The 13,491-nt window shown below is 35.4% G+C and overlaps 1 protein-coding gene across 1 annotated transcript; it reads left to right on the plus strand.

Annotated features, from left to right (window-relative positions):
• Positions 1-10,734: 10,734 nt before the first annotated feature.
• Positions 10,735-13,193, plus strand: LOC134264366 (uncharacterized). The gene is made up of 5 exons (XM_062746665.1): positions 10,735-11,276; positions 11,547-11,702; positions 12,051-12,168; positions 12,385-13,024; positions 13,174-13,193. Exons 1-5 carry the CDS (start codon positions 10,735-10,737, stop codon positions 13,191-13,193), a joined length of 1,476 nt encoding a protein of 491 aa, XP_062602649.1.
• Positions 13,194-13,491: the final 298 nt, after the last annotated feature.

Raw genomic sequence — 13,491 nt, forward strand, 5'->3', positions numbered from 1 at the left:
AAATTGGCCTTCAGAACTTATCAGTATATGTACGTCACACACACACACACACACACACACACACACACACACACACACACACACACACACACACACACACACACACACACACACACACACACACACACACACACACACACACACACACACACACACACACACACACACACACACACACACACACACACACACACACACACACACACACACACACACACACACACACACACACACACACACACACACACACACACACACACACACACACACACACACACACACACACACACACACACACACACACACACACACACACACACACACACACACACACACACACACACACACACACACACACACACACACACACACACACACACACACACACACACACACACACACACACACACACACACACACACACACACACACACACACACACACACACACACACACACACACACACACACACACACACACACACACACACACACACACACACACACACACACACACACACACACACACACACACACACACACACACACACACACACACACACACACACACACACACACACACACACACACACACACACACACACACACACACACACACACACACACACACACACACACACACACACACACACACACACACACACACGCACCACACACACACACACACACACACACACACACACACACACACACACACACACACACACACACACACACACACACACACACACACACACACACACACACACACACACACACACACACACACACACACACACACACACACACACACACACACACACACACACACACACACACACACACACACACACACACACACACACACACACACACACACACACACACACACACACACACACACACACACACACACACACACACACACACACACACACACACACACACACACACACACACACACACACACACACACACACACACACACACACACACACACACACACACACACACACACACACACACACACACACACACAGCCCCCACCCCACACGAAATACGATTTTCGTGTTTGTACAACTTTTTTTTCTTAGCTAGTCAACTAGTTCAGGTAAGTGAAAAAAATTCTCTGGCTGCCCCACCCCCACTTTCAAAATCGATGCTACGTGGCTGAACTATAACATTTTTTCATGTCATGTGATCAAGACAAACCCCTTCCTGTTCAGAACTTATCATTATATGTACGTCGTGGGATTAAATTAACTGTGTGACGTTGAGACACTTCGGATGAGATCGTATAAATCGGTGTCCACTGTTGTTTGTCACGAAAAAGAACCCTCGCTGTTCAATGGCTCCGAGTACTGAGTATGGGTATAAATAAGCAGGTGCTGATCCAGAAATTTCTTCAGAGGGGAGGGGGGGTTTCACCCCGATAAAGAAAAATTGTCAACCCAGAAATATTCTGACAAACAAATTAAACAAAAACTTAACGCATTTCCCAAACATGAATCGTGCCATTGGTCGTCCACATGGCACAGTGGTTATATAGCGTCTGCTCTAGAGTCATGAAGTAAAGAGATCCTTACATCGCGGGTTCGAATCCCACTGTGAGACGTTGAAACCGGTTTTCGAATAAAACGAGTTCCCGTGTGGCAGTAGGTGCTGGCACGAAAAGGATCCCTCCTAGCTCAATGACCCTGAGTGCCGAGTGTAAGATAAAATGTGTAGCTCTCCACTAGTGGCATCTGGCGTCTCCATATAAGTGAAAATCCTCGAAATGTATTCGATCAACACTCACTAAAACCACATTCAGTGACTGACTTTTCATTTCACATAGAGGTATCTGTTTTCAAGGTGGGTTCCGCGTTTTCCAAAGGTGTGTGTGGTGGTGGGGGGGGGGGGGGGGGTGGTGGAGGGGGGGGGGGTGTGGGGGTGGAGGTGTCCAAGGTCTCTTTTATTTGGTTAAATATATGAATTTGCTAACTCTGCAAATTCCGGGGGCGGACCAAACTACCTTTATCCCTTTTAGATCCGCAAATGGGCAAGGCACATTGTTTCCATGAGTGAAAGATTCTCAAGGGGTCAATAAACAACAATTAATCCCCCCTTTCGAGCTGAAACAACTTAGCTTCAGCATATGAAATTAATAGCTATCTGATTTACACAAAGTTTTTCCTCCTTGGAAAAGAATGTCTCCGATTTTTTTAAAAATACAACATTCCATTTATTCATATCAAGTAATGTGCAAGTGAGTTGAAATTTCACTGTTATCTTTCATTTTAAGTACAAACTATTTCCAAATGGTAATTATTATTATGATAATCTCATTTTCTTCATCCCCCACCCCTTGTTTTTTTTTATCCCAATATTTTAACTGTTTAAGTAGAATGTATCTATGCTTTGATATAGTTACCAAACGCCTTGTTTTCCCTAACATTTTCATTTTTTAAGTAGAATGTATATGTGCTTGCCTTTGGTATACATAACAGACGCCAGCCCTTTTCCAAAGAAAACCTTACATGCATGATACGTTAATAAGTCTGTGTGACTAGTTTCGACATGTACAATCAATACGTACTACGCATAAGCAAAAAGTTATGTATATGAGTTAATACAAGTTAAAATTATATGTAGTTTTTAGCTCACCTGAGCTGAAAGCTCAAGTGAGCTTTTCTGATCACATTTTGTCCGTCGTCCGTCTGTCTGGGTGTCTGTCCGTCTGTAAACTTTTTACATTTTCGACTTCTTCTCAAGAACCGCTGGGCCAATTTCAACCAAACTTGCAACAAAGCATCCTTAGGTGAAGGGGATTCAAGTTTGTTCAAATGAAGGGCCACGCCTTCATTCAAGGGGAGATAATTGGGAATTAATGAAAATTTGGTGGTATGTTTTAAAAATCTTCTTCTCAAGAACCACTGTGCCAGGAAAGATGAAACTTATGTGGAAACATCCTCAGGTAGTGTAGATTCAAGTTTGTTCAAGTCATGACCCCCGGGGGTAGGGTGGGGCCAAAATGGCCGACCAAAGTTTTACATAGAAATATATAGGAGAATTCTTTAAAATTCTTCTTCTCAAGAATAACAAAGCCATAATTGATCATATTTAAATGGAAGTATCCTCAGGTAGTGTAGATTCAAATTTGTTCAAATCATGAGCCCCGGGGGTAGGGCGGGGCCGCAATGGCCGACCAAAGTTTTATATAGAAATATATAAAAAATCTTTTTTCTTAAGAATTCCATGCAAAGCCATAATTGGTCATATTTATATGGAAGCAACGTCAGGTTGTGTAGTGATTTGGGGGGTAGGGCGGAGCCACAATGGCCAATAAAGTTTTACATAGACATATGTAGGAAAATTCTTTTAAAATCATGTTCTAAAGAATGCCAAAGCCATGATTGGTCATGGGACTACTTTTGGATTTAAACTTTTTTATAAACCAATTTGTACTTTTTCATTCCCACAGTGCTCAGGTGAGCGATGTGGCCCATGGGCCTCTTGTTTTTTATCTATCTATTACGGTAACGAGAGGGGGTCGTTATGATTTTTTTTTTATCGTTGTTTGCTAAGCTAAAAGAAAATTGACGATCTTCAACTGTATGTACGGTCGATCTTTTGTAATTTCTTTCCACCCGAATATTATTTGGATTTTATTTTCGGCCAAACTGCATCTGTGTACGGTCGATAATTCTTACCACCCGAATATTATTTGGATTTTATTTTCGGCATCCAATTTATTTCTGCTTAGATTACTTTTTTAATTTCTTTTATATAAACAGAAAAGCAAATACTGATTTCCTCTCATTTTGTTTTAATTGTCTTCAATTGCTTCAGTTCACTTAAATTTTTTTTTATGAAAGACTAATTACACGCAGAATTGTAATGTGGTGTGTGGATCAAATATTTACATGTACATTCATTTTATTTCGAATCATCTTTCTCATTTTAACTGTGAATGTTACATAATAATTATTAAGATGCAGAATTCAGTATTCAATATATGAAAGCCAGTTGTCCAAGTTGAAAAAAAATCAGATCAATATAATAGAACAAGATATCTTCGACAAATCGGCGCATTGGAAAGAGATGGGGGGGGGGGGTATTTACATCACTGACGCCGACCGATGTTTACCCGGTTTTGACTTTGGAATAGTTTTCGTTTTGTTTTATCAAATCATTACTTACATACCCTTTAAGTTGCATTTAAAGAAACCAATATTAATCTATTACACGTATAGAACATTGTAAAAAAAAAATGTAATGTGTGTGCAGAATGGGCAATTAATTCAGCTGCAGTCTTGTACGTCTGATTCGAAAATAGATTACACCAGAGTGGGGTACAATAGCAGTCATAACATCGTATATTTTTAGATGTTATCAAACAGATAATGTTCATGGAAGCTCATTCTATCGTAACCTAATTCATTATGATCATCCATTAACAATTAACAACTGATTAGGCAACAACGTCACGACTTCGATGGGAAATCCAATGCATCGTTTTCATTCGGGCAGATTTTCGAAAAGAGTAGCAAGTTTATGAATGATTTCGTTGAAGCTATATATTTTAATTAATACATTATGCCTTTTTATTTTAAATTTTGCATGTAATATTGACGAACCATTCTGTTTAATAATAAAGGTTGGATTGACACAGGTGTGCATGTGTAATACGAGGTACAGCGGTATGGTAAATTACCGAGAGTAGCGAGATTTGGAATGATTTGGAATTATACCCAAAAATGACTGCCTATTTCAGCTACCATGTCCTAAATTGATAACAATTTCTTAGATTTATAATTAGTAAACATATTAAAACATGTTTTTAAAATATGTACGGTGATATAAAAAACAAAATCATATCTAATGGAAATTATATTGATGTAAATTATGATAATTGATAACTTGGAATGACAGGAAAGTTTTTCCTTCATCGATCGATTTTTCATGCTCCGCAGGCCTCCACCAATACGGTACTTCAACTGTTGATAGATTTGTTAATAATGAATATTTACAAGAAATTTCGTTTTGGTGGGTGCGTGCGGAGGTATTTTATTTAGTTTATTTATGGCAAAAATTATGAGATTTTAATGATTTTTGCCAAATTACGTCAGGTTTACGTCACAAATATGACGTCATAAGTGGTCAATCTCCCGAACTTTTGCTATTTATGGAATGCAATGATGGTAAACTGTGAAAAATAAGTCAAGTCGATTTCTTTCACTAACTTTGAAAATTCCGTATTTTTGGGGCCGATTTTCGCCCATGGAGCCCCTACCTCTTTGGCTAATTGCCAATTTGCTAACAGCCTTAATGCTGCAATGAAAATTCGCTTAATCTTCATTCAAATATCTTTGAATGAAATTTATTTTTCAGATTTGAGTAATATGAGCTCACGCAATATAATTTTCATGTAAATTTATACTAATTTATTGAATGTGCACTAATTTAATTAAAACAGAGCAAAATTAATCAGAGGGTTCTAAATATAACATCCTTGCAACCATGGCAACCAAATTGAAAAGTTAGACTTTAACATCATATTTATGATGTTTAGCTCATCTTATCGACCACAGAAATTTATGATAAGTAACGGCACTATTTATATTCTTGTTTCATCAACTTGTTTGTTAACAACTTACCTCGTTTTAGAATTCTTTCATATGTAGGACATGCTCTTGTGTATCTAATAAAACGAGAGACATAAATCCTATGCAGGTAATGAGGGCACTCAGGAGTATTGTTGAATGAGTAAGGGAAGTTGACGATTGAAATGTTTAAGCTATTACTTATCATAAACCTTTTCATTTATCACCGGAAGGTCACCATTTACGTCTATTTATTTTCTAGTAAAATATCGAAATATCTAATATATCTAACTAAGAGTCACAAGGGGCCAGAAAGCTAAATATTGAATACATTATATACTCACCGTCAATGAAAACACAACATTTCTAATTTTAGGGTGAAAAGTATATAAAGGTTATAACTATATACAAAAAAGTAGGGCTGTGCAATATTACCGGTATATCGGTATATTGCGGTATTATCCACCACGATAATATATCGCGATATGAAAATCAGATACCGGTATTTCACGATATCTATAAAAAATATATAAAAACCTCCTTTATTGTAGAAACTGCTGAAATAATACTTGTAACTTCCCCAGGCCTTTTCAATTTAGTAAAAAAATACTTCGTCAGCTTTCAGAGGCAGATAGAGAGAAAAGAGAGAGAGGGGGAAGCTTTTCATTCACTGTCGCAATTTTAAACATCTTACTTTAAAATAAAATTAATAATTAATAAAAAGACTTTTAAATAAAATTATTACGAAAGAAAATACATAAAACATTTCTACAGAGTGTATACCATGTGTATTGCGGTTCTCAAAATCTCATGGAATCTACACGATCGACGATGAATGTTAAGTTCAAGATACATATTACAAATAAATGGCCATCCATGTTTTCACTTGATACAGTGTTGCTTTTTATTATTTTTTAACACGTTTCATGCCATTTTAAACACCTTCATGCTATACATGTACCAGGAGCATTTATATTAAAACAATAGAAATAGGCCAATGCCATTCCTGATCGTATGTCATAAAATAATGTGAAATTAGGTCGGGTCAGACTAAAACACCAAACGCCCGAAAATAGGTCACAATTTTTTCTGGCTTTAATTTTATTCTGTGACCACATAAACTTTCTATATAGTATATATTGTTTTAAACATTAAGTTACATTTTATGTTATTCCGATAAAACAACTGCCCCCCCCCCCCCCCCCCCCGAAAAAAAAAAACATATAAAGAATATACTATGCGTAAACTTTTTTTTCAATTTGAAAATACATCAAATGAGTACATTTTGTTTTTATTTTTTACCTGGTTTTTGATAGAAAGTTATTATAATTATGTGTGCGATTTATGTCTTATCCCCCGCCCTCTTTAAAATTTATAAATAAATTCAAATAGTCTTTGAACTTGACAGCATTTAAACCTTTCTGCTCAAATTATATTAATGATAATTAATCTACAATATATTGCAATATATTGCAATATTCAACCTAAAATATTGCAATATATTGCAATATGGTTTTCACTCGCAATACCCAACTCTACAAAAAAGTTAGGACATCTTTTACTTTGCCAGATCAGTTATTTAACGGTTGAATTAATTTCTTTCCTTTACCGGAAGTTGTTTTTAGCCCTCTTAACAGAAATCAAAATTTTGCATTTTTAATAAAATTTTTAACAATATTTTGGGTTTTCAAGGTTTTGTAGCTGTTTATCATAACTATTGTACTAAATTACCGAGGAAAAAATCATTCTTCCTTTTCCAGATGTGATGCCTATATTTCCTCAAAATGACTGATTTTCATTGCTAATGCTGGAGATTCTCAAAATAAAGAAAAAAAGAGCTGCAGATGCATATGTACACTATTTAACAACTCATCAGGCTCATGTGTTTCAATAGCATAAATAACAGTTTCTTCACCGGACGTCCAAGATTTACTACACTACGCCATGTTAGAGAAAATTCGACCGCAGAATCTGAACAACAGGCAATTAAAAATGCCCAAGAATATTTATTTCGCTCAGATAAAGACATTGATAAAACTAATGCATGGTAAAAATCGGACTGTATATATATGTCGTACATGGCGGACTAGCATGTTTTGATTAAATGGTCGGAAGGGGGGTGTTTTATTTAAATGTTATCTGTTAAAAGGGCTAAAAAATCAACATATGGTAAGGGAATGAAAACCATTCAACCATTCAATAACTGGTTTGGCAAAGTAAATGATGTCCTAACTTTTCTGGTACATAGTTATATACCGTTTATACTTTTCACCCTAAAATTAGAGTGTTGCGTTTTCATTGACCATGTTGACGGGGAGTATATATTGAAAAATATAATTGGAATGCTAAGTGATATATGATATAATAAAGTTTAAGAATCCAGCATCAAAGATTACTGTTACATCATTATTATTGATGCTTTAATATTAAGAATACCAAGTTTATAAAATGTTAAAAGGATTTAAATAGAAACTACGTTTAATAAATTTTTATCACCTGATCTAGAATGAGCCAAAAGATGATGAACAAATATAATGGAAACTTACAAAACATATAATATATATATATTAAAAACTCTTCCATAAGAACTGATTGTATACCTTAGATTTGACTCTAATTGGAAGATCGACAGACATCTTCTGGACATAATCGTAAATCGGATGTACCCACGTAAGGATTGCATTATCGGAGGTGGCCAAACCGATGCTTGTTGCTTCTACGTCAGTATTCAGGACTTTGTGTATATCACTGCTGCTTGGTGTGTAAGCCACAGTCAGTGAAGCATATCCGTTAAGTTCATAAGAATAATGAAGGCACTGGGTATTTTGAGCTTCTGGAAGCTCCTCGCTCACCAGATAATGATTTTGAACAAGCTCATCATTTGGAATACATCCTGTCTTTGTATTCCAGCTCGGGAATTCTCTATTATTATTAGCAAAAGATATGAGTGCAGCAGTCTTAAAATCAAAACCTGGAATAATACGAAATTATTATTTCCTTTTATAGAATGATTGACGTTGCCTGTATGGTTTTATGTTTCAAGCAAAGTATTCGTCTTCATTTAGCAACTCATATAAAAGCTTATCTACGGGAGGTTATGGAATTTAAACAATCTAAAGATTTCATACTTTGATGATTTTATAATATCCTTTTTTATCAAATCTCTGAGACTTGTGTCATACCAATTTGTAGATCGTAGAGTCTGTTTGTACATTTGGCAACGAAATGATCTGTGTACTGATATGATATAAGTTGTCATATTCAAGGACTCACATAATCAAGCATCAATACAGGCCCAGATATTGATTCAGGAAAATGATATCATTTTATCCTACAAAGATTTCAACTTAATCAGTTAAGAATTTTTTTTAGTTTATTCACATAATACAGAGAGAGATAGGGAGTTCTATCTCTCATGTCACAGTGTAACAACCCGTACAGCCGAGTATTCGTCTTCATTTAGCAACTCATATAAAAGCTCATCTACGGGAGGTTATGGAATTTAAACAATCTAAAGATTTCATACTTTTTAACGCACTTTGAAAAAAAATTTCAAAGCCTAATTCTATGAAAGTTCGTTGCCACAAGGCCTTATGAGCTGAAGGACTAATTTAGTAAGTAACACACTAAATATTGAGAATACATGTAGCTAAATATTCATAGCTGATATATATGTAGGTGGTGACATGATCAAACCACTGAAAGGGGTTTAGGAACGTGACTGTGTTCATTGTAAAGCCTGCATAACACAAGTCTTTAAAATTTATGTGCTTGCATATCTATAAATCATATTTTGAAAAAAAAATTCAAAAGTCGTTTTTGAACACTTGTCTTGTCAAAAAAATTTGCATGGAAAAAGATTAAAACAGAATATATATTGATCTTAAAAATGACTGATAATAATTAGTCTGCACAAATTATTAGTGTGCATTTGAAATATAAATTTCATAAATTAGAAGCATAGGAAAGAAGGTAACCTTTTAATTCTGGTATTTTTTCTGCTTCCTCTGCTGTCATCCTGATCCAGGGAGTCGAATTGAATGTTTTACTTTCAAAATTTACCATATTTATAAAATACGATTTGCAGTGGTCATTGAGTCCATATCTGTAGCGACAAACGATATGTCTTTGTTTTAAGGGATAAAATACTTTCCATCCACACAAATCCTTCTCAAAGTCACAATCAACTGTAATATAATGAAATATGATATATATTCTAAAAAGTGTGATGATTGGTGTCTCCAGTTGCTACATCAAATAATACTACTAGTAATAGATATTGCATTGTAATTGTATGCACAAGTTCGAAGTTATTAATATCGTTCACGGTGGCCTAGTGGTAAAGAGTTCGCTTCGTGATCGCGAGGCCCGGGTTCGATTCTCGTTCACGGCGCCGAATCGAACCCAAGATTTAAACATAGGTACATGTAGTGACTGTTCCTTCGCCAAGCTCTCGGCATCAGAAGTGAAAGTCACAGGTCTTTCGGATATGACCTTAAAAACGTCCCGTGTCACGGTACGCGCTGGTACGATATATCGTACCAGCGTACCGTGACACGGGACGTTATAAAGAATCCTCAATGGTCCTGAGTGCCGAGTATAGGTCTAAATTAGAAGCCCTTCACCTACATACGCTGACGTTTTCGTATGAGTGAAAAATTATCGAGAGGGACGTTAACAGAATTTAGTGAATTAATCAGTCAGTGTAATTTATTAGAATGCAAAGAAGAAAACAATATTCAGCTCAATAGGATACAAAATATTGTATGATTTCAAGGAACAGAAGCAAACTACAATGATCTTAACAGAAATGTTTTAAGTCCTATAAATAACCGAACAATTATTAAATGTTAAAACGCTGAATGCTGGTTGGTTTCATATCTAAATGTTTAAATGAGCTTTGCTGTAGTTTGTAACGTACACTACATGTAGAACAGTACATTATTTTTCAAAAAAGAAAATGCAGCATTAGATTTTTTTAAGCAGCTGAGTAATGGGGGGGGGCATTATTTTAAACCCTAAGTTCTGAATAGGCTTATGTAGTCGTATCCTGAAGAATAGACCTCTTTCATAAAACGTTGAACCCGGAATGGTTTTAACGTTTAGTTTTACATTGTCACGTGATACCCGACAAAGCGTCTATAGTTAACATGTCGTCTACAATGTTTACATCCTTGAAAGTGGTAGAACTGCACGAGATTTTGAGAGGAAAAGGGATTTCTGTTTCAAATGTGAAACGAGAGAACTTGGTAAAGCTATGTGAGGCAGTTGTTAAGCTGAACTTACCAGATGATCCCGATATGTGCGCCGATCATCCAGTGTCAATATACGATATTCTCGGCGAGTTTTCTGTTGACCCCTTCAAGATCCAAGGACTTTCTAACGATCTCACAAAATTACCAACCTTTTCCCTGTATGATGTGTTTAATTACTTGTTATATAAAACTGCAAATTATGATCAAAGGAAATTAAAAGCGTACAAATCTTGTGAAGATTATAGACTATTCTTTGATGGGTATGTTGAGAAGTTAGAAATGAAAGAACTTGAAGATGGAGATAATTACCTTATCAAATCCTTCGTGAAACCTACGCAGAAGGATAGGACTTACCTAAATAAAACAGCTTATGATGTTTGGGTGGTTATGTGTAAAAGTGGAAGCGTAAATTGTGCTTACTGCACATGCATTGGAGGGTAAGTAAACTTTTATAAATATAAGTGAGACAGGTACACTGAGTAGGATGTAAGCTGGTTTCAATGAGTGAATGACCACACAAAACACCTGTGACATGTAATTAATTTTATTTGCAGAAGTAGGTTCAATGCAGCCTGCATTATACACACATCTATCTATATGTTTAAAAAAAATCCAAGTACGTGTATATATATACCACTGCAACTGATGACTTTATTGAGTAAGGGGGGTGATGTTTTCTTACAAATGACATCAATCTGTTATTGTAGAGCTGATGGAGGATGTCGCCACATCGGAGCAACCCTGTATGAAATTGAGGCTTTTGATGTCAAGTCAGTGACAGATGGAGATAACTTGTGGGTAAAACGACCACGACATCATGATTGCCCAGTGCCTATAAAGCAACTTAAAATCTTGAAAGCTAGGTATTTGTTCTTTTATGACTCTTGTAGAATGTTATGATAAATTTGCAATCTTTTATTCTTAAAAGTAAACTCTAGGTCTGAATGATTGATTCTTAAATGAACATTTAATTGACACAGAGACTACAATTAGGATACATACTGAGTAATGTGTTAATTAGTATTATATTTTGTCTATTGTTTGTGCTTTACATACTATCATATGTACATGCACTTCAAATATTATTAAGTAAGTTTTATTATGCCATTATAATCAATGGTAAGAATTAAGACTTTAAAAAATATATTGAAAAAAAAATGATGATGTACCTACAACAAATCATTTCAAGACTGACACAAATTTCAATTAAGGTATGCAAGTGTGGATTATCACCAGTCTGCTGCTCACAGTTTTGACCCGTGCAGTGTAGATCAGAGACAAACTTACACAGAAATGGAAATCAGTGAAATAGCAAAGAATCTTCGAGAGGTAACCCATTTCCCATAATTATGTTCTGTGTATTTATTTTTTCAGTGTTGTCTTTGCATTGTATTTTTATCTGATTTGAAAAACCAATTGAAATTGCCCACCATTGTTATCTAATACAACAATTATAAAGCATCATATAATTAAAGTGCTAATTTTTTGTTTACATTTCATTTGTTATTTAAAACTTTCAATTTACATTTTTTAAATTTCTTCCAGATATCCCCAAATATACAAGCCTTAGATATTCTGGAGGTACAAAAACCAGTGCAGAATGACAAGGGAGATGAAGCTGATCAGCAATGTCCTGAATGTTCTGCTTTTACCATGCCAAACATGTTAAAGAAAATAGCATCTTGTAATGCAAATGAATTCAATAACTCTGAGAATTTATGTACTCTTTCCAGTGATAATATTTCTCACATTGAATCATGCACAAGTGAGCAATCCGACTGCAAGATTTGGCATGAGCTGAGGAAAGGCAGATTGACTGCATCTAATTTTAGTAAAGTCTGCAAAGCAGTTGATTCTAACAAATGTCCACCTTCACTTCTAAAGACTATTTTAGGTGAATATGGAGAAATTTCAGCTCCATCATTGGTGTGGGGTAAGAAGAAAGAAAAAGCAGCTCTTCAACATTACATGAGAGTATGTCATAAGTCACATGTACATCCCCTTCTGTCACATAAAGGCTTAAGAATACATCCAACCATGAATTTCATCGGTTGTTCTATTGATGGTCTTTTTACATGTAAATGCCATGATAGCACTATTATTGAGGTTAAATGTCCTTTTACACACAGGGACGATGAACCAAAGAATGTTTGTCTTAAAAAAGGCTGTGTTATTAATGAGAGAGGTGAGATGGTTGTTTCTGAAAACTCAGAATACTATCATCAGATGCAAGGGCAGATGGGTATATATGGTATACATCAATCTAATTTTGTACTTTATACAAAGAAAGGAATATGTGTTGCTCATACTGATTTTAATCCAGATTTCTTCCAGAAGATGCTCAGCAAACTTGAATCATTTTTTAAACAACATGTAATTAAATCTTTAATGCAACAGTAACTGCTTATGTACCTGCATTATAAATTAGGCAAAAAAGCTGCGTTTATTAATTTACTACAGAATATATGTAACTACTGTACTGTTACCTCCTGAAAAAATGGAGTTGGTAGGCAGAATTAAGACTGTGTTATTGGTGAAAAATGCTTTGTCACATAAGATCTATTTCAGTGTTTCACTTTTTTGTAAAATTAAGCTAATCGGATGATTTCCTCTGAAAGGAGGACTAATCAGATCCCTGTATGTCAGTTACAT

This window comes from Saccostrea cucullata, unplaced genomic scaffold (assembly GCF_032062105.1).
Source record: "Saccostrea cucullata isolate Sc308-1 unplaced genomic scaffold, CSIRO_AGI_Scuc_v1 ctg1386, whole genome shotgun sequence".
In the NCBI taxonomy this organism is placed as follows: domain Eukaryota; kingdom Metazoa; phylum Mollusca; class Bivalvia; order Ostreida; family Ostreidae; genus Saccostrea; species Saccostrea cuccullata.